We start from the raw sequence: 24,103 nt of genomic DNA, 5'->3' as shown, positions 1-24,103 counted from the left end.
TTTTGTGTGAATTTATTTAAACTTTCCGACTAAATAAAAGCGTGCCTCCTATTTTAATTCAGATTTTTTTTATTGCTATGCAATAGAAATTGTTAGAAGCTGTTGGAAAATGGCAGTAGAGAGATCGAAAACCATAGATTCTTGTAGGCTGGCCCACTGTATAGTATACACGTATTCGTGTTATTTGTTTAAAACGTATTAGTCTTTATAACCTTAACCAAAATATTGATTATTACATAATACAAAATAGTAAAATCAACAAACACTTACTTCATCCCTGTATTCATCGAAAGGATCCAAGTTTTTTCTTAACGTCCCAGAAAAGAGTATAGGTTCCTGGGGAATAATAGATATATTGGATCTTAAAGTATCTAAACTTAGTACTCCGGTGTCTACATTATCAATCGTAATTCTTCCGTCAACTTCAGCCAGTCTAAACAGTGCTTGTATAATACTAGATTTACCAGCTCCGGTCCTGCCTACAATACCAACTTTTTCTGAAGGTTCAATGCTAAAGCTGATACTTTTTAACACAGTAGAATTTTCGTTAGAATATCTAAGCGAAACGTTTTGGAATTTAACATGTCCTAACTTTGGCCAGGATAATTTTATAAGCTGCTTTTGGTTACTAGGTTTTGGCTTTTGTAAAATAATATCTGGATTTTCTATCTCGGTAGGAAGGTTAGCATACTCTTGGACTCGTTCCACAGATGTCATTTGATTTTCCAGTTCACTCCATTGTCTAATACCCCATTGAAATAATCCAGCAAGGGTTATAGCTTGCGTTAAAGAAAGGCCAATATTACCACCAAAGGTTTCTAAAATATGTTACATATTTAATAAAATTAAATTTTTTAGAAAAAATAATAAAAAAGTTTTAGAAAATACTTGTAAATTATAGCACCCACTCTAGTAAATTCAAATAGATGTAAGGAAAAAGACAGTTAAGATTTGATTTCACATATAGTGCGTCTGTATATCCGTTTATACGTATTTCACCCTAATAGGGATCATCAGAAACGGCTATTCACAGACGCTCTGAACGTGAAAATAAATCTTTTCTGTCTTGGGAAGCAACTCTAACATGGCTTCGTATGGACGCAAATAGCGACACCTGATAATAAATCCATAAACTAATTTTTCGAAACCAAATTCAGATTTATACTTTAATCTGTGCCTTATAAGAATTGCAAGGCAAAACAGACGTAGAATGTGTTTTTTGTTAAACCAATATATTCCACTGTGTTGGTAGATCTATCTAGAATCTAGTATGTATTTATATCTTACCTTTTTGTACGAAAAGTAAACTGATTACAACCAATGCAGTAAAAACGACGCAGTGCATGTCTAACCAAAAGCCAAATCCCCTACTAGTTGCCAAAAAAGTATAAAACGCAGCGGTGTATTTGTCTTGCAAACGATCAAACTCGTTTATTAAAAGCTTCTGTGCTCCAAAGGCTCGTATCGTTGTTATACCTTGCAACGATGTATTAAGATGAGTATACATAGGACTGCGAGCTAAAATTAAATAACTTCAAAAGAATTAATGCAAGAACAATAATATTTAATCAATAAACTAATATTTATATAATCATATATATTACAGTAGTTAGCTTACAAAGGCGCCACCTGCTTTGACGACCGTGAACGAAAACGATATAATAATATTGTTTTCTGTATCCTTTGCGCTATGCGAAATGTGTAAAAGATAAAATCTTTTAGCGAAAGCCGTTATCGCTTTATTAAATTAAATGGCCAAATATATGGCCTAGTAGGACAAATTCGTTAAACTTCCCGTGCTCGAATCGGTATCAATAAAGTGTTATGATCATTTCGGCCTATCCCAGCCTCATCAGACACTTGGGCTGATACAAATTCAAACTCGGAAAGTCCAACGAATGTCTCCCAAAACTTCACTACAACAGTAGTTAGCTTACAAAAGCGCCACCTGCTTTGACGGCCGTGAACGAAAACGATATGAGAATATCATTTTCTGTATCCTTTGCGCTATGCGAAATGTGTAAAAGATAAAATCTTTTAGCGAAAGCCGCTATCGCTTTATTAAATTATGGCCGCCAAAGCAGGTGGCGCCTTTGTAAGCTAACTACTGTTGTAGTTTGAATTTGTATCAGCCCAAGTGTCTGATAAGGCTGGGATAGTCCGAAATGATCATAACACTTTATTGATACCGATTCGAGCACGGGAAGTTTAACGAATTTGTCCTCCTAGGCCATATATTTGGCCATTTAAAATTCAAGCAGCAATCAATAAAATCGAAACAAACACCTCCCTCAGTGTATCATCAGTCTACAGCCCACCTAGACATCCAATTTCAAGCAAAGAGTATCACGACTTAATGAATATCATTCAACAAAATAACTTAAGATACTTATCTACGGGAGAACTCACATACTGACCTACGGATGCCAACAAAATTTCAGATTTGGTAGATGTTGCTGTAACAAAATCTGTAATCCATAGTGCAATAGAGTCAAACTTCGATTTAACATCAGATCACAGTACAATAATAATATCTTTAACTACACACATGTTATGGAGAACACCACCACCCAAACTCACAACTAAAGACACAAACTAGGATGTTTTTTTTTTTAAATTCTGTAAATACAAAAATTAGACTAGATATTAGGATAAAAGAAAACCAAGATGTAGAGAAAGCAATAAGCTGTATAACAACAGTTTAACAAACAACATGATGAAAAGCAACACCACAGCGTAAAAGAAGTGTGCAAGAAAACCACAATATCCCCCTCCATATAAGAGAACTGGTAGCAGAAAAAAGAAGAACTCGACGCATATGGCAATAAACGAGAAATCCACTAAATAAAACGTACCTTTACAGGATAAGTCATAGATTAAATGGAGCATTGCATGAAGAACAAAACGACTCTTTCCAGTTTTTTGTTTCAAACCTCTCACATGAAGAGCACTTTATATGGAAAGCTACAAAAAAATTTAAACGACCGACAATAACAAATTCACCTTTAAGAAAAACAGATATGACCTGGGCCCGCACAAACGCAGAAAAAACAACAGTATTCGCAGAGCATCTTGCAACTGTATTCGCAGCACCAGATACTAATAACGATGAAGATGATGATATAAGAATATACCTCGAAACTCCATGTCAACTATCTCTTCCTCTGACAACATTTACTTCCACAGAATTTTGACAACAAATACAAATGCTTAATCCTGAGAAAGCTCCTGGCTATGATATGATAACAGGAGAATTACTTCAGAAGCTACCGAAGAAAACAGCGGTGTTATTAACAATAATATACAACAGCATACTACGTCTTCGATACTTTCCAATACAATGGAAATTATCTCAAGATACTATGATTCCAAAACCTGGTAAGCCCGCAACGCAAGCAAATTTATATCGCCCTATAAGCCTACTCTCAAGAATGTCAAAAGTATTAGAAATGCTACTATTACATAAAATCGAGTAAGTTGTTCCCATAAACGAAATTATACAATACCAATTCGGATTTAAACGTGAACACTCAACCACCCAACAATGCCACATAATAGTAAATATAATTAAAACAATTCTCGAAGAGAAAGTTTTGAGCTGGTGTGTTTCTAGATATACAACAGGCATTTGATTGTTTGGCATGAAGGTCTCCTCTACAATTTGAAATTACACCTAACAGACCAACTATACTTTATACTAAAATCATTATCTTACTGACCGTTATTTCCAAGTCAAAATTAAAGACAGCTACTCAAATTACCACATCATATATTCTGGCGTACCTCAGGGTAGCGTTTTGGGCCCATTTCTGTATCTGATATTTACAGCAGATGTTTCAACCAGCAATAATACATCCTTAGCTACATTTTCCGATGACACGGGAATCTTGGCAGTAGATATCGACCCTAATATAGCATCACAAAAAGTACAAAATCATTTAGATCAGTTACAAAACTGGCTTAAGCAATGAAAGATCAGTGTTAATGGTAGCAAATCAGTACAAATTACTTTTATAACAGGAAAATCTACATGTCCACAAGTTTATATTATTACTCCCATTCCTATAAAACCAGTTGTCAAATACTTAAGATTGCACCTAGATGAAAAACTTACATGGACAACGCACATTAAAGCTAAAAGGAAAGAACTAGATTTTAAACTAAAAAATATAAACTGGCTATTTAACAAAAAGTCTCAGTTATCTCTTGAAAATAAACTGCTTCTGTACAAAGCTATACTTATACCAGTTTGGACATATGGAATATAACTATGGGGCTGTAGTAAATCTATAAATACGAAGATACTTGCTCCATGGTATGTATCTAACCAAACACTTCACAATGATCTGGACATCCCATTACTTAAGGACATAATAAATAATCGCTCAATAAAATATAAAAATCGCACCACTGATCACAACAACGAACTGATAAATAATTTATTCACCCAACCACTTGTCCAAAGAAGATTGAAGAGTATATGGCTAGAAGACCTACCGCAATAATATTTAGAGAACCATCAAAACCAACAAAAACTTTCATCTCTTGACCGATCAATAACATTCCAAATAAACAACACGGAGTATATAGGTTAAACAAATCGTACAAAACCAAAATAAGACTTATGAACATTTTATTTCTGTTCGCAATTCCGATTCAATTTCAGCTCTCGGTCAACACCATCTTCATACAGGCCACAAAATTAATTTTGAAAACTTTATAACCACAGTCCCCATTCGCTTCTATAAACCACGAATTATCTGAGAAGCCATAGAAATTAAAAAAAAATCAAATTGTCTCAATAAAATAGATGCCGGCATCCGGTTACCTTCGACATGGTGACCTATCATAAAGAAAATCATCAGTCAATGTCACCATCAACGCTAAAAATAAACCGTCCGCTGTTCCCAGTAGCAGTTATAAATTGATTAGTGGTCAGTACAGTACTCTCAGGAGGCTCGGGGACACTTGAAAAGCTCTAAAGAAGACAGTAGAGAGGATGTCGAAATCTCTGCGCAGTGATAATTGACGCGGTTCAACCCGGAAGCCTGTTGAGTTTTATAGTATTCTTGTAAGAGCGTTAGTCTTAGCTTTTGATTTAATATATATTGTTATGATGTGTTTTTTGTTTGTATGATGAGCAATGAGTATTTTTAATAATATAATATATAGGGTTTTTATCGCGGTTCTCAAAGAATTAGCTTGTAAGTACTTTTTTTAAATTATCTTTATTATAACTATTATGAAACACACATATATATCTAACCTAGTCAATGTAAATTTAAAATAAACTATCTTTAAACTGATATTCTTATAAAACTAATTAAATTCTATAGACAATCTAAAATTTAAACAAAACTATCTTCAAAATTGAAATTGTTATGACACTAACTAAATTATATTAACAAAATTTTGTACCTTTCTTTCACTGAATGCCTAAATGAACTATTTTCCACTAAGTATATAGATTCTAATCACCACTGAATGTCTTCGTACTTCAGTTATCCTTGTTTTTTTGTGAAATTACTTTTTTCAATTATCAGCTTCTACCAATTTAAGATATATTTTTCTTCACCAGCATCTATACACCACCAACCAAACCAGCAAACAGCATTTATATTTATTCTTCTTTTCAATATACCAATATCCAATTATTATAAGTTGATTTATACTAATCTCCAACCATAATATAATTTAATTTCTTCCAATATACCTTTTTTTATCTTCAATAATTATTTGTGTATAATTATAAATGTGCATTAAATTATATGCATAACTTTTAATCTTCATTTAACTCACTATATTTAACTATTGGACTATTTGTACTTGATTCACTGACTCTAACTAACTTTCATAATAAACTGCTTGACTTCTGACTAAAAACTTCTAAAAAAACTGCCAAAAACTCTTCTGACTGCACTATCTACAACTTTTCTGACTAAAAACTTTCAAAAACTGCCATCTTGAATCCAAATCACGGGTATTTATATCTTTTGGACATTCTAGAACCATCTCGTAAGAGATCATGTTCCAATTTGTTCTATTTCATACTTGTATGAATTTTCTGGAACAAACCATTTCGCAAACATGGCCATCTCCGGAGATCCAGAGAATTCCATTCTTTTCTATTAATAATTTTGTTTACATTTAGGCTTTTCAGATCAGAATATATAATTAAATTAGTAACTTAACATTCTAATTTAATAAAATACACATTTCAAACAATATATTATTATAACCCACTTTATATTCGTAAATATTTTTAAACGTCACTTCAGAGTATAAATATCTGTCAATCTCCGAGAGTATTTTTGGTTGCCTAAGCACATGGCTCACTTATATATATTTACAATATTAAAATACAACTTTTTACAATTATTATTTGCTAATTATTAAAAATGCCCTCACATAAATATATTTTATTAAATTCTCTAGTATATAACTTATTTAAAACAACCAAATATCTAATATTATGTAGTATATAACTTATAAATTATTTTCTATAAACCCTAATCGTATCAATACCCCAAAATAATATTTAAAATAAATAATTTACTTATTATTTTTTTAAATATTAATTTTCTCATACCTTATTAAATTTAATAAATTAATTTTTTTTTTTATTTAAAATGTGTTAAATACATCCCTGTTCGCTGTCTATGTCAAAACAGAGAACAACGGAGCACAGTTCGGCTATTCTATGGTCAAACTGTCATGTCAAATGGAGCAATGGATGCGATATCAGAGAATAAAATATAACCTTAATTAAAAATATAATAGATATGGTGTTCTGTTTATTTATAGACAAAATCTAGGAATTATTTCCATTCAAAATAACTTCATCAATATAAATTGGTAAGTTTTTCCACTTTATTATATTAGAAAGACATTTTTATAGCAATTATAGTATCTAACCCCAAATTATGATTTTTAGGGTACCAAACAATTTCCATATGTACAAAATTCAACAAGTATGATGTCAAATTTATTCACAACAAAGAAATCTACCATCTATCTATGAAATGGATCTATCAGTAAGTTATTAGTGTTATTATATTTGTGTTAAAGGTATAGAAATCATTATTCAATCTCTTCATGATATTGAAAAATGTCGTTGATATGAAATATGCCTCTTAGTCTGTTCTCTGCATCTATTAACACATTTAGTCCATTCTGATTTTCAATTGTATATGGACCTTCAAACATTGGTTGTAATTTCTTACAACGGTTTTCTTTAACATTACTTTTTCTAAGTGAACGAATTAACACTAGGTCTCCTTTTTGAAATGTGATTGGTTTTTTTATATTTCGATTTTGTCTTCTGATATATTTTTCAGCTTTCCTCCTAATTCGGTTATTCACTTTCTGCATTACTTGTTCTAACATATCCTGATTATATTCACTAATCCACTTTCTGTTTCCTATATGGCCAAACATTAAATATTCTGGTACTTCCTCTGTATTCAAATTATGTGTATTATTTAAAAATATTCTACTTGTGGTATATGTTGCTGCCAAGTTTCGTGTTGATTTTGACACAGTATCCTTAAATATTTTATAACTTCTTTAATATATCTTTCTGCAGGATTTGCCTGAGGATGTCTGATACTTGTAAAATGAATGTTGATTCCCTTTTTCTCACAAAATGTCCGAAATTTTTGGTTGTTAAAATATGTAGCATTATCTATTATGCAATTTCTAAATGGTCCTATTTCTTCGAAAAATTGATTAATATATAATTTTAATGTTTTAACATTTGTTCTAGAGCAGGGATATAGTTTAATAAATTTTGTATATAAATCAACTATCACTAGTATATGCTTTTTTCCTGTTGGACTGAGAACTAAATTTGAAATAAAATCCATGGAAACTGTATTTAGTTTTTCATATACAACATTAGATTTATATGTGTTCTGGTTTTTGAAATTCTTTTCTTTGTTTAGTTGACATATTGGGCATTGGGTAGTAATTTCCTTTGCTATACTTATGTCATTCTTTGCAAAATAATTGTCCCTAAATAGCATCCATAGCTTTCTTGAACCAATATGCATATAATTGTTATGTAAATTTTTCAATATTTTCTTTGCTAAAGTTCTAGTTATTACATATACTTCTATGCCATTTATTATTTTATAATATACCCCATCTTTCCTAAGGACTTTTTGTTTTTCACTCAAATTGATCTGATCTCTTATAATTTCTTCTTTAGAATATAATCCAGTATTTTCTACTAATTGATTTAATCCAATTTTTATTGTTCGCTGCCCTTTTTGTGGTGTATTTTCTAACCTTGATAAAGCATCTGCCACTATATTGGATTTTCCAGAAATGTATTTGATTTCAAAGCAGTATTCACTAAGTATTAGACTCCACCGATGTATTCTACTGTTTCCATATTTGTTATTTAATATAGACGTTAAAGCTTGGTGATCTGTTTCTATTGTAAATTCATTACCCAACAAATAAAATCTTAATTTTGTGATACAGTGTATTATACTTGCTAGTTCTAATTCTGAAACTGAGTAACCCTTTTCATGTGGCTTTGTAATTCTTGAAATGAATTGTATTGGGTATTCGACCCCATCATGTATTTGTAATAATACCCCTGATAATCTCTCTATTGATGCATCTGTTCTTAATATGAATGGCTGTGTGTAGTCAGGATAGTATATTTTCAAATTTGACAGAAAAATGTTTTTAATCTCTTGGAATGCTAGTTCTCTTCTCTGATCCCATCTCCATTTTACACCTTTTCTCAGTAGTTCAAGTAATGGAATTTCTTTTATACTTAGATCTGGTATCATCCTTTTATAATAATTAATTATTCCAATGAATCCTCTTAAAGTTCTTAAATTGTGTGGTGTTTTATATTCCTGAATGACTTGTGTCCGTTCTGGATCCATTTCAATTCCCTTAGTGTTAAGTTTATAACCTAGATATATGACTTCTTTTTGAAAAAATGTACATTTTTCTTGATTTATTTTTAGTCCAACTTTGTCTAATCTATTTATTATAATTTTTAGGTGTTTCTCATGATCTTCAGCCGTTTTAGAAAAAATTAATATATCATCAATGTAGTGAATTACAAAATGTTCATATTGATCCAAAATATCATGAAGACATCTACATAGAGCACTGCAAGATGATTGAAGTCCAAATGGTACTACTTTGAATTGATATACTACTCCATCTATCTGAAATCCTGTATACTGTCTACTTTTTCTTTCTAGAGGTATTAACCAGAAACTATGCTGTAAATCGATTTTAGTGAAAAATGACATTCCTGTAATTCTTCCTAATATTCCATCTATACTCATTGGTGCTTCAAATTGCTTTTCAGTAATCTTGTTAATATTCCTTGCATCCAAACATAACCGGATTTCACCTGATCTTTTTCGTACTACTACTATGGGGTTAATAAAACGTGTGTCTGCCTTCTCAATGATCCCATCTTCTAACATATTATTAATTGTTTTGTTTACTTCTTCTCTGTATTTATATGGTATTGGGTATGATTTTGTTTTAAAATCTTTTTCTTCTTTAACTTTTATACTATGGATATAATTTTGTGCAATTCTATTTTCTTTATTGACAAGTCCCTTGTGTTGCTGCAATATGGAAATGACTATTGATTTATATTCTTCAGGGCAATTTAAAACTTTCATTATATCTTCTTCTTTACAAATAAAATTATTCTTCATTATGTACTCATTATTCCTTGCTTCCAATTTTACGCACTCCGCCTCGTAGGCATCCATCTGCTTAAAATTTCCATTCCTTAAATATTCACTACAATAATTATTCTTTACATTCTTTTGGGACATTTCCCTATCATCAAAATATATTTCTTCTTCATAAACATCATTATTTTCTTTTAATAATATCCTATCAACTCTTATTCCTTCTTCCACCTCATCTTTCTGCATAAATTTAATTATTTGCCCTTCCAAAGTTACCATTTTTTCTTCAAAATCTATCTTTACTTTCTTCTTTTCCAATTCATCATTTCCCATTAATATATCAACACATAAATCCTTGACAATAAATCCTTGCATATTAATTTCTTTATTAAGAATATTAATTTTAAAATTGGCTAGTTTATCAATTTCACCCAACTTCTTATTATTTGCACCAATAATTTTAATTTTTGGAATCTTTATTATATCTGATAGTTTTAATGTATTAAAAATAAAATTCTCCGAGACTAAAGTACTTTCTGAACCAGTATCTATCATAATCTTAATCATTTTATTTTTGGCCAAAGCATTTATATAAATTAAATTATTAGATTCAATAATTTTATCTTCATCTAGAGAAATAAATTCAGAAGGTTTTTCATAATAGCAATGGCCTAACTTGTAATTCAGAAAGTTTACTGCTCAAAATTTTGATTATTAGAATTGTCAGATTGTATCTGACCACTTGGATCTGATGTCCTATGTCTTTCCCTACTATGACTTCTACTCACATTTTCCTGCCTTGTACTACTTCGTTCCCTGTCTTCGCAGCTTCTATTCCTTCGAACACAATTTACCTGTCTGTTATAGTTAGGTCGCTCTGTATTTCTTCTATTATTAAAATCTTGTCTATTATTATTAGTACTGTTATTAAAATGTTGTCTATTATAATTAGTATTATTATTAAAATTTTGTCTATTATAACTAGTATTATTATTAAAGTTCTGTCTATTTGGATTACTGTTATTATTATTAAAATTTTGTAAACTATTACCATATCTATAATTATTATATGATTGTTGATTATCATTTTTATTATATTGAAAGTTATTATTGTTTTTTCTGTTGTTATTATTACTTGTCATATTGCCTCTTTGTATTCTTTGAATAAAATTAATAAAACTATCTATTGTTTGAATATTTTGTACAGTTACGGTTTGCACAACATCAGCATCAAAATGTCTAGATACATTTAAGACTGTTTCATCCTCTCTAAGTGGTGGTTCTAAATATTTTGCAACTGTTATCAATTTCAATGCATAATCTACCATATTTGATTTTAAATTTTGATTATACTTTCCAAAATATAGAATTTCTCTAAACTTGGCTTGCTCTAATTCACCCCAATAATAATTTAAAAATTTATTTTCAAATGTTTGAAAATTATCTAAATCATTCTCAATACTAGCAAACCAAGTTGCTGCATTGTCATTTAATGTCATTCTAATATAATCTTTAATATCATTAATATTATTCACCAATCTTAATTTATGTTTTAAACTATTTATGTATACTCTAGGATGCAAATTTTTTATATTACCAGAGAATTTAATCCCAGTCTCATTTGTTAAATTTAAGTAAGGTCTCCCTATGTCTCTCATTTGTGAAATATCATCTATTCTCTGTTCCACATTTCTTATTTGATTACAATTTATTTGGATATTTTGTTGTATATCGTCTAATTTTTCTTCTGTGTTTCTCCTGTCTTCGTTAATTTTTACTTCTAAGTTACATTTCTGTAACTCTATTTTCTGTTCTATATCTATCTTATTATCTTGAATAATCCTCTTTACTTCTGTCCTCTCATTGTCTATCCTTTTCTTGTAGTCATTCCGTATACTTTTTATTTCATTTGCTACTTTTTTCTCTGCAGCTTCAAGTTTTTTATCCATTTGTTTTACAATTTTATTATTATTATCTTCTATTTTCTTTTCTAATTTTCTATAATTCTCTTCCAATTTCTGTTCCATTTTTTTCATGTCTTCTTTGACTTCTTTTGAATTCTCTTCCAATTTTTTCGTATTCTCTTCCATTTTCTGTTCCATTTTTTTCATGTCTTCTTTGATTTCTTTTGAATTCTCTTCCATTGTCTTGTTCATCTGCATCATTAATGACATCAAAGCTGCCATATTGACATTTTCCTCTCTTTCTGGATTCATTTCTGCAGTATCTTGTGGAACTTGAACTAAACTCTCCTCTTGTATAGGTTGTGTTTCTACTTCCACATCTTCTTCATTCTTTTTGCTTCTTGTACCTTTCTTTCCTTGAGACATTTTGAGACTTTACTTGTTCAAATATAATTAAAATATAATCTATAATTTTTTCTTTCTACTGATAATTAATTTAATTATATGAGAGCACTTATCTTCCCAAACTAATTCTTTTAAATAGAGAGCCACCGCGTTGGGGCCAAATTGTTATGATGTGTTTTTTGTTTGTATGATGAGCAATGAGTATTTTTAATAATATAATATATAGGGTTTTTATCGCGGTTCTCAAAGAATTAGCTTGTAAGTACTTTTTTTAAATTATCTTTATTATAACTATTATGAAACACACATATATATCTAACCTAGTCAATGTAAATTTAAAATAAACTATCTTTAAACTGATATTCTTATAAAACTAATTAAATTCTATAGACAATCTAAAATTTAAACAAAACTATCTTCAAAATTGAAATTGTTATGACACTAACTAAATTATATTAACAAAATTTTGTACCTTTCTTTCACTGAATGCCTAAATGAACTATTTTCCACTAAGTATATAGATTCTAATCACCACTGAATGTCTTCGTACTTCAGTTATCCTTGTTTTTTTGTGAAATTACTTTTTTCAATTATCAGCTTCTACCAATTTAAGATATATTTTTCTTCACCAGCATCTATACACCACCAACCAAACCAGCAAACAGCATTTATATTTATTCTTCTTTTCAATATACCAATATCCAATTATTATAAGTTGATTTATACTAATCTCCAACCATAATATAATTTAATTTCTTCCAATATACCTTTTTTTATCTTCAATAATTATTTGTGTATAATTATAAATGTGCATTAAATTATATGCATAACTTTTAATCTTCATTTAACTCACTATATTTAACTATTGGACTATTTGTACTTGATTCACTGACTCTAACTAACTTTCATAATAAACTGCTTGACTTCTGACTAAAAACTTCTAAAAAAACTGCCAAAAACTCTTCTGACTGCACTATCTACAACTTTTCTGACTAAAAACTTTCAAAAACTGCCATCTTGAATCCAAATCACGGGTATTTATATCTTTTGGACATTCTAGAACCATCTCGTAAGAGATCATGTTCCAATTTGTTCTATTTCATACTTGTATGAATTTTCTGGAACAAACCATTTCGCAAACATGGCCATCTCCGGAGATCCAGAGAATTCCATTCTTTTCTATTAATAATTTTGTTTACATTTAGGCTTTTCAGATCAGAATATATAATTAAATTAGTAACTTAACATTCTAATTTAATAAAATACACATTTCAAACAATATATTATTATAACCCACTTTATATTCGTAAATATTTTTAAACGTCACTTCAGAGTATAAATATCTGTCAATCTCCGAGAGTATTTTTGGTTGCCTAAGCACATGGCTCACTTATATATATTTACAATATTAAAATACAACTTTTTACAATTATTATTTGCTAATTATTAAAAATGCCCTCACATAAATATATTTTATTAAATTCTCTAGTATATAACTTATTTAAAACAACCAAATATCTAATATTATGTAGTATATAACTTATAAATTATTTTCTATAAACCCTAATCGTATCAATATATATATATATATATATATCTATATATATATATATATCTATATATATATATATATATATATATATATCTATATATATATATATATATATATATATCTATATATATATATATATATATATATATATATATATATATATATATATATATATATATATATATATATATATATATGTTCGGAAAGATTTCCGCGGTTAGTACAATTAAACTTAGAGCTAAGATTAATATTATTATAAAAATTAATATTAAACTCACTCAGTATATATATATATATATATATATATATATATATATATATATATATATATATATATATATCAAGAAAAGGAGTACGACCGTCAATCCAATATAAATTAAGTAAAACTGGAAGAGTGGTGGATTTTTCGGTCAAAGTGGAGAAATAAAAGACAAAGAAGGTGGCTACTTCATCTATTTATTGAAAAGACGTTTCGCTTTCTACTCAGAAAGCATCATCAGTTCATCTAAAAAGAACAATATGAAAAAACAAGCATCCATAGAAAAGTTATTACATGTGTGTTACCTTAAAAAGACATGTAGCAGTCAATGATATTAAATGTGTGAAAAAGCTTACGATAATGGACATTTTGAGATCATGTTGTATAAACAATTAATTAAAACTAGGTACAGTTTACAAATTAACAAACTTAGCACAGCAAAAGAACATGTGATAATCGTAAAATTTTTTTGTAAAAAACTTAAGTAAAAAAACATTAATATTGATATGTAGAGAACTAGAAAGATCATAAGATGCATTCCAACAGTATCTTATCAGTTAAATTTAATTTTGACTTTAGGTAACATTATTGAATAGATTAAGATTGAAATATAATATTTAAAAGTAAAATGAAGTTACCAGACTTTAGCTTACTAGGTGCCCAGGTAAATGAATGTAACAGGTGTAACACCCACGCCAACAACGTGAAAAGACAGTGGCCTTGAGGTCAAAATATGACAGAACAGCAAGGCGAAATACCAAGTGTGTGTTCGTGTGTTCCTTAATTTATATATATATATATATATATATATATATATTTATTTATTTTTTTTTAACAATTTTAAGATAAATCTAAATTGGTCACACTCTATGTACAATTTAAGCATATTTTAAAATATTATCACTTACTTACAGCTTCCACTCTTTTAATATTTCTGCTTGATACAAGGAATGCATGTTTCATATAATACATAATTGCTAGCAGTATTGATGTTGGTAACAAAATCCATGGATTTATTATGCTAATTACAATTATTATGGCAGCCACAATTAAACCTATCTAAAAATATTAAGCGTTAGTACTAAGATCAATACCAAAGACTAATTGAACTAAAAAATATTAGGTGGTAGCTAGAAAGAATATCTTCGGAAAACCAACCAATAGCAGGTGAATAGTTTCGCAGTCAATATTCCAACCACACACACACACACACACACACACACACACACACACACACAATAATAGCAGGTGGGGGACCGACCAGCCGTCTTAGAAGTAATATTTGCAAAGTAAGCCTGTCCAGTCAGGTCCAGATTAACCTACGCCAAAATGGTTGTTAACCTAAACAAATTATGTAGACTAAGATTAGGCTTAAATAAGTCTACTTCAATAAAAAAAAAAAACTCAATAGGTTGTTAGTCTCAAATCGCACAATAAGCACAAAAATTCACAAAATGAACCAAGCACAGAAAAAATTAATAAGTATTTATTACCAAATAAACATAAAGGGAGTTAGTCGATCAAAATTTGAATTTCCTTTAAAATTGCTAATCAAAAATAACGTTGACGTCATAGCCATTTAAGAAACTCACGCATTATTAGAAATCGAGCTTCTTGGAGGGGTAAAATTCCGGAATATAGAACATGTACAAAACACCAGTAACTAAATGACCGATAAATATAATAAAAGTTCTGGACAACCAACCTACAGTTTACATTGGTGATTTGAACAGTCACCATAATAATGGTAATGGGGATATAAAAACAATGAACAAAACGGGCAAAATATCCTGAACTAGGCTAAAAAGAACAGTATCTAACTTATTCATAGTCTAAAAAAAAACCACCTTTTTTTAGAAGGTGGCACAAGGGCTACAATCCTGATCTTTGTTGTGTTTCGAGTAACTCACAGATGTAACCATTACCAAGCTCTCGAACTGTACTTCACAGTCAACATCGAACAATCATAGTGGAAATAGGCATACAAATTCCTATCGTTTAATGCCTGGCAAGACCCTACTGGAATTTTAACAAAACCAAACTGGCCCAAATACACCCATGTGCTGGACAGTTGCATTCGCTTCATTGATCAAAAAGCAATTCTCAATGTTTTCTAGAAATGGTTATCTCTATCGCCAAAAACCATGTCCCCGTGGTTTCCTAACGAAGTACATCCCACACTGGACGGAGGAAAATCAAAAACTACATGACGAATTTTTGAAATCAGAAGATCACAAAATTGGAGACAACTTACTGAAGTTACTGGACTTAACTAGGTTTAATAAATGAAAGACTACCGTACAACTTATTGATTTCTCTCATTTTATTTGAAAGGGATGAAGACTAAGTTGCATACTGGGTGAAACAAGGAGAGCACAACACTCGAACAAATTAACAATTGAGCAAAATAAGATAGGCAACAAAATAATTGGGAACTTTCGAGCCCCATCTAAGAAAACTCATACATCGGCCATAAGAAGAGCTCTTAAACAACTTTAAAGCAAATACTCCAGCAATATCAGAATACTCATCTGCCTCCTCATTGGATGAAAAAACCAAAGCATTTACCCAAACTAAAATAGCAGCTAGCTTCGATGGAATGTATCCTAAATATATAGTCCACACCGATACAAAAATACGTGCTACCTTCAGAGTAGCTGTGCTACTTCCAGATGCCTGGAAAAAACAACAAACTTCCTGAAAGCTATTGACCTATTCCCTTGCTTAGTTGTTATAAATTACTAGAACAACTCTTATATATAACACTTGTATAGAATATGTAACAATATTAAGGTCGTTGTACCAACTGTGCAAGCCGATTTTAGAAGAGGAGGAAGCTACTGTGTCCAGCTGCTGTCCCTGACTACATTTATCGAAGCTGACTTTGAAAAAATTTGCAATAACATTTATAGATCTCACAGCTGCCTATGACACTGTGTGGAGAGAAGGCCTTATTTATAAGTTAATGAAAATCATACCCTGCCTCAAATCTTGTCAGCTAATAAACAATTTACTAACTAACAGACTGTATCAGGTATATATGTATCTATCAATTCTCCATTATTATTGAACCTTTATACATTAGACATACTTATGACAAAATCGAGAAAAATCATTTGTGCTGACTATCTGACCATTGGTCAAGATAAAAGTAAATAAGCAGGAGAACGAGTTCTTAACAAAGATCTAACTAAACTAAGACAAATTGAAGAGCTGTTATTTACGCTCTAACAAAAGCAAAACTGAAACCCACTTTAAAAACTTGCTAGAATAACTTCTTCTGATTCTATTGATACCAATAAAATCAATATCCAACTTAATCAAACTATAAGAATAATCACTGGAACAATGAAATGAACCCCAGTGAGATGGCTGATTGTAGGTAACTTACAATTACCAATCCATAAAGATATACCACACATCACAAAAGAGCACCAGCGACTGTGATATAGAAATTCTCTAATCAGAACTGACCGAAAAATTGGTGATACTTATGATATACATTGGCCATGGTCAACAAGACGGATGCCAACATTAGAATCAGACTATGTCCAGATATCCACCATAACTTAAAGCTTCATCGGATCAAGTCTGTCCCGATGCACCTAGGCAAGTTTTAATCATATACGTACGGCACATGGTAAATGTGCTGATTCACTTTTTAAATAGGGTCGTGCGAAGGGTCTACAGTGCGATTGCGGATCGCCTAGACAGACAATTAACTACTGTATTTCTTCTTCTTGCAGTACCGTCTCCTATCGGAGGTTGGCTACCATCACAACAATCTTCACTTTGTTGGCTGCAGCTCTGAACAACTGTATTGAACCGCACCCATACCACTCCCTTAAATTTCGCAACCAGGAAATCCTCCTACGTCCCACATTTCTCTTTCCCGAGATTTTTCCTTGGATTATGAGTTTAAGCAGAGAGTACTTTTCTCCTCTCATTATGTGGCCCAGATATTCCAGTTTTTTCGTTTGTATGGTTTTTATGACTTCGTATTCCTTTCCCATCTTCAGCAGAACATCTTGATTTGTTACTCTTTCTGTCCATGGTATTTTCCACATTCTCCTGTAACACCACATCTCGAATGCCTCAATGTTTTTAATGTTTATCTTTTTCAGTGTCCAGGCTTCCATGCCGTACAGCAGAACGGAGAAAACAAAGCACCTTAACATTCTCGTTCTTAAGTTTATATTTATGTCCCGGCTGCATAGGAACTTTTTCATTTTGACAAATTATTGTCTCGCTATCTCCATTCGCCTCTTGATTTCTCTTGTCTGGTCATTAGTATCAGTGAAGTAAATCCCTAAATATTTGTAGGATGTAACTCTTTCAACTGGCTGATTATTTATGGTTAAATTCACATTGGTGTATAGCTTCTTTGTTACAATCATGAATTTAGTCTTTTTGATGTTCAGTTTTAGACCATTTTTTTTTGGTATGGGTGTTTATGTTTTCCATCAAAAACTGTAAATTTGCTAGGTTATCTGTTACTATTAGCGTGTCATCAGCGCATCGTATATTGTTAATTAACTCTCCGGTAATGTTCATACCAATGTTTTGCTCTAGCACTTCCTGACATATTGTTTCGCAATATATATTAAATAATAGTGGAGAAAGCACACAACCCTGACGCACACCTCGACGAATCTCAATTTCTTCGGTTAACTCATTATCAACTTTGATTTTTGCTGTTTGTCCCCAGTACAACCTGGATATGATGTTAATGTCGCGACTGTCGATGTTTTTGCTTCTTAGGATTTCATACAGTATTTAAGACTGCCCAAATCGTGACACTCAACCTCTAAAAATCATACGAACAAGCTGAATTTACTTAAGAATGTCAATTTTGGAACCCAAAAAAGATGCAAAAATGTTTGCTACTCCTACTTCCGGGCTACCTCCTAAAAATTTATCTTATAGGGGGCGGAAAAGGAAAAAGTCGATTTACCGATCATTTATACGCTGTAGAAAAAAATATTTTAAACAATACATGAAGCTAAGATAATTTTGAACAAAAATGTTTATTAGCACTTTTTGTGTGGAATTAATCGCTCTCTTAGAAACAACGCTTGAAGCGACCGGCGACTTTAAATGACAGTTTATCATCCATAATTTTAACCGTTTTATCCTGATGGATTGTGGCAATGCCAGATACATATCTCAATCCTATTTTTGAGATGGATTACTCCTCTTTACTTTATTTTTTATAAATCACAATGTGGTTTTGCAACGATCGTTATTTGTTTCCACTCTTTTCTATTTTTGCATTTTGTGTTCCAGTCTTTTATGTTCATTTGTTTATGTCCTCTTCTATCTGGTCTCACTATCTTTTTCTGGATCGTCCTTAATTTTTTGGCCCCAATGAGATTCATCCTTTAATTTCTTTTATCATTTCTGGCGGTGTTCTCCTCATTATTGTTTCACCCATTCTAATCGCCTTGCTTTTATATATTTTACTTTGGTTTCTCCTCCTATTTCTTGTTCTATTTGCTTATTCGATCTCATATTTATTTCTCATTTCTAGTCCAAGGATTGATCTCAATTTTTTTTTTCCAATGTTCTCCAATTTTTTCATCATTTTCATGTTAATGTAGTCATTTCCATTGCCCAAGTAATTACAGATATAATCAATGGCAATTTAATTTTTATCTTTCGGCTAATATTTTGGGATTTTAGGAAATGTTTAATCCTTCCGAAAACTTGGTGTATTTTTAAAACACATACTTACGCTGTCGAAAAGAAGTAGTTTTATACATTCTCTTTAAATTGTAAAATTGAAATAAGGTCGCCGCGGGAATTGTAGTCCACCATTAGTACTAGAACGGAGCGCATTGTTTCCTAGTTTCAAAAGTCTGCCTTGAAATTTTAAGACTTGTCTGGATAAAGTGACTATATGCAATTAATAGTAGAAATATTCAGTTTTTATTTTTTGTTTATAGGTGGAATTGAAAGTTATAAGGCTTTTTGACCTTTTACTTTAAATAAAATATTTAAAATTGCTTCTTTCCGAATGCGCAAGTACGTGTTAAAAACTTCACAACTTCAGCTACAAATTCCATCCAATGCCGTCTTCATGAAAGCATTTTGCGTGACGTGAGATCGTGAGATCGCGACGAAGGATCGAAAAATATTTGTAAACTTGTAACTAAAAAAGGAGAAACTACAACAAAGAAGGAAGATATTTTAAAAATTGCTCAAGATTTTTACTCAGAATTGTATAAGCGAGAAAAACTTCCAGATCCTGATCAAAATCAAATATCAAAAGTTCAAAATGTAGGTTTAGAAGACATGAGAGATATCACATCAGAAGAAATAAAATCAGCTCTCTCGGAAATAAAAAACAATAAATCACCTGAAGAAGATGGGATAGTCATTGAACAAATTAAAGAAGAAGAAGGAACGTTAGTGGATGTGTTGAAAAATATGTTCAATACTTGTTTGACAAGAGGCGTAACTCCCTCCCAGTGGCATATTGCAATAATAACCATAATGTACAAAAAAGGTGACATTTCAGACCTAAAGAACTACAGACCTATTGGTTTGCTCTCCCATACATATAAACTATTTATGAAGATAATAACAAAAACGGCTTGTGAACAAACTGGATAGTTACCAACCTTGTGAACAGGCTGGGTTCCGCTCCAGACATGAAACAAATGATCATCTACAAGTTATAAAAACGCTAATAGAAAAGTGTACAGAGTATAACAAGCCTATCTTTCTTATATTCGTAGATTATGAAAAGGCGTTTGATACTATAATCATCATAAAATACTTCGAGCATTGGCTGACTGCCGCATTGACTACCGATATATCGCCTTAATTAAAAGTATTTACGAAACTGGTACAGCTTGTGTCCGCCTTCATGAAGATACCAAGAAGATTCGAATAGAACGTGGAATTAGACAGGGTGATACTATCTCCCCTAAATTGTTTACAGCTGTTCTTGAATATATGTTTAAGCAAATGGAACGAGAGGATAACATGGGAATTAATATAAATATGGAAGATCTGAACCACCTAAGATTTGCCGATGACATCGTTTTAATATCTGATATAGTTAATAAAGCTACAAAAATGCTGCACACGCTCTATAAAGCTTTAAAAGCAATTGGTCTTTAAATTAACACCTCAAAGACAAAATTTATGACCAACCTTGTGGTCAGCGGTAAAATTCTGATTGAGAGCCATAGCATCGACCAAGTAATAGCTTACAAATATCTAGGACATAAGATTCGCTTAGGCCGAGATAATCAGACAACTGAAATACAAAGAAGGATAGGTCTCACATGGGCTGCCTTTGGTAGATTGAATAACATTTTCAAGTCTATAATCCCAGTTTGTTTAAAAAGAAAGGTTGTTAACCAGTGCGTTTTACCGACCACAAACTGGATGCAAGAAGCTCAAGATAGAAATACTATACAATAACAAATACTATTTTAATTATTTTAATAGGTCATTAATATTATCGGTTAAATGTATCGTTTGGAGAACAAAATATGATTGAAATGTCAGATGTTGGTAGTTCAGAATTCTTTCCTTACCAGACAAACAGTGTGATTTGTCGTCCTAGCCTTTTAATCCTTTGCGGCTCATTGGTTGATTGCAACCACTAATTCTATCACACCAATGTGCTCAATTGACCCACTGGATCCACTACGTGGCTATACTAGCAGTGCCATCTATATTTCAATATATGAACTTAGAAGTCAAAATGTTTTAGTTTCAGGTATAGCTAGAATTGTTTTGGTATGATGGCGGTAGTGTCACAAAACGTAAATCATATGTTTGGAGTTCTAACAATTTTGACTGTTTTTTGATAAAAAATAGCAAAAATATTTACGGGTAAGTTATTCGTCATGTTGACATAGACCTGTACTCACTCTTTAAAATATAATATGTAACCAAAAAGGTGTTTTTGTATCATTTTTGATTACACCAAAAATACGGTTTCACAGTGAAACCAGTGTACAACTACAGTTTCTTTATTTCAGGTACCATGCAACGTAACAAGTGGAGTTATAAGCAACTAGAAATGTTGTCCGAACACGATTTGGAGGATTTATTGGCAGAAATACCCTCAGATAAGTAGTCAATTGTCAGTTCGGGTTTCGATAGTGACTCCTAGGATTTAGCAGTGGTTCATCGAGATACTATTCTAGAAACATCTCCACCAAAAAAAAATACAAATTCTATCAGACATCACCATATTATCAAGCACTAAATTAGGAGAATGTTCATCAATTAAAACGGAAATAAATCTATGAGTGTTACACTTGTCCGTCCATAGATTTTGAGAATAATTGAAAGTAGCGAAGATAAAGAGGACAGTGACGATGATGAGAAAACACGCAAGATGCCAAAAAAACTAATAAAAAAGAGTGATCCGAAAGGAAAACGGTCGGTAGATGAACCTGCTAAAAATACTAAAAAAATATCTAAAGTGACAGAAAAGAAAAATATATCAAAAAATTCAGGTCTTAATTGGAATAAACAATTTATTCCAAAGTCTATTATTCCTTTCGATATAGAACATGGACCATCTGTTGAGAGTACAATAGACTATCCTCATAAAATTTTTTTGCTATTGATGAATGAAAATATACTGCAACATTTAGTGTTACAAACGAATTTGTACGTGATACAAGAAGGTAAACCGTTCAAGCCAACATCTAAACATGAAATTTTACAATTTTTAGCTATAAATATCCTTATGGGTATGAAGTTATCACCTAACTACAGAGATTACTAGTCTCCACAGGATATTTTGAGAGATAACTTTATTTGGAAAATAATGAACAGAAACAGGTTTAGTTGGTTTCTTGGGCATATACATTTAAATGATAATTCCCTTCAGCCTGAAAAAGGAACTGCTAATTACGATAAACTTTATAAAATACGTTCGATTTTAGAAGAGCTACTGGAATCTTTTCTGCAGTACTACAACCCAGGAGAGCATCAGTCTATCGATGAAAGTATGATTCGTTTCAGGGGCCGTTCCACTTTGAAGCAGTATATGCCGAAAAAAACCATAAAAAGAGGGTACAAACTTTGGGTCGTGCTGATGCTGTGACTGGTTATGTTCACGAGTTCCAAATATACACTGGTAAAGTAGACAACGTAATGATGGAAACTGGTTTAGTTGAACGTGTTGTGAAAGATCTCACAAAAACTCATGTTGGCAAGGGACACAAGGTTTATTTTGACAACTCTTTTTCGTCGGTATCTCTTATGAAATATTTATTGGAGAACAATATTTACGCATGTGGTACAGTAAGAGCTGATCGTGCTAATTTGCCACAAGATATTGTAGACGAAAAACAGATGGACCGAGGAGAAACAGATTGGCGGCAGGCTTCCAATAAAATAGTCTTCACTAGTTTGAAAGATAAGAAGGGGATCAACTTTTGTCCAACTTTCATGATCCTACTGAAAAAGTATCTGTCTAAAGAAGACAAAAAAATAGTTCCAAAGAAACTGTGGCTGCACCATCAGTTGTAGAAGACTACAACAAATATATGGGTGGGGTGGATAAGGCGGATATGCTGAAGAGTCTATACGAAATAAAAATAAAAAGTAAGAAATGGTTGCATCCCATTTTTTTTCATTTACTTAATTTAGCAGTAACTAAAGCGTTGATCATATTTAAATGTAGAAGTCCAGGACGTGCATTACCATTAAAAGAATTCCGATAAGCCGTTGTTACAGGTCTTATTGGTGCTAATACAGATACCCCAATGTGGGTTATGCAGTACGACCGCAAATGTTTATCGGACTCGTTGGTTTTGTCAAACATGCGATATTGGTCTGTGTTTATCTGACAATAAAAATTGTTTCCAAAAATTCCATACCCTTGAATAAGTGACTTTTGTGTCCTAGTGGTTTCACGGTAAAAACCATACTTTTCTTTAATACTTGTTACGATTAAATTTAAATTTTCAGAAAAAGTGTTGATTTAATTAAGTTTTCGAAATTTCTTTTATTTTAGACAAAATGAGAAAAAAAAAACAATGTGGGCTGCAAAGGGTTATATAGATAGATTTTAATATATCATTATTTGTGTAAAATATAAATAAGTAAATATAAATAGGTATAAATAGTATAAGAAGCTTCGCGCTAATATACAGTACCGCCTGTTGTACTTTTTTTTCACTTCTACGAGGAGACTTTTAAACAGCAGCCAGGGAATAGGAGTGGAAAACTTTTTTGCCTCTTTTGAGGTCCCAAAATTGGCGCACAATTGATCCCACAGCAAAATACAGTTTGTTATAACTTGTGCAATATAATAAAAAATGAT

The 24,103-nt window shown here is 31.3% G+C and overlaps 1 protein-coding gene across 4 annotated transcripts in view; it reads right to left on the bottom strand.

The window, feature by feature from the left end:
• The window catches only part of LOC140441272 (ATP-binding cassette sub-family C member 4-like), a 132,504-nt gene that overhangs the window by 4,258 nt on the left and 104,143 nt on the right, over positions 1 to 24,103 (bottom strand). For all 4 annotated transcript variants that reach the window (XM_072531885.1, XM_072531886.1, XM_072531887.1 and 1 more), the window contains 3 exons: positions 14,709 to 14,859; positions 1,288 to 1,518; positions 271 to 818 (listed from right to left, as the gene is read on the bottom strand). In XM_072531885.1, coding sequence (XP_072387986.1) covers positions 271 to 818; positions 1,288 to 1,518; positions 14,709 to 14,859 — 930 coding nt within the window. The remainder of the gene's footprint in view (positions 1 to 270; positions 819 to 1,287; positions 1,519 to 14,708; positions 14,860 to 24,103) is intronic.

Source organism: Diabrotica undecimpunctata, chromosome 5, assembly GCF_040954645.1.
Source record: "Diabrotica undecimpunctata isolate CICGRU chromosome 5, icDiaUnde3, whole genome shotgun sequence".
NCBI classification, from domain to species: domain Eukaryota; kingdom Metazoa; phylum Arthropoda; class Insecta; order Coleoptera; family Chrysomelidae; genus Diabrotica; species Diabrotica undecimpunctata.
This window is presented reverse-complemented; position numbering and strand designations above follow the sequence as displayed.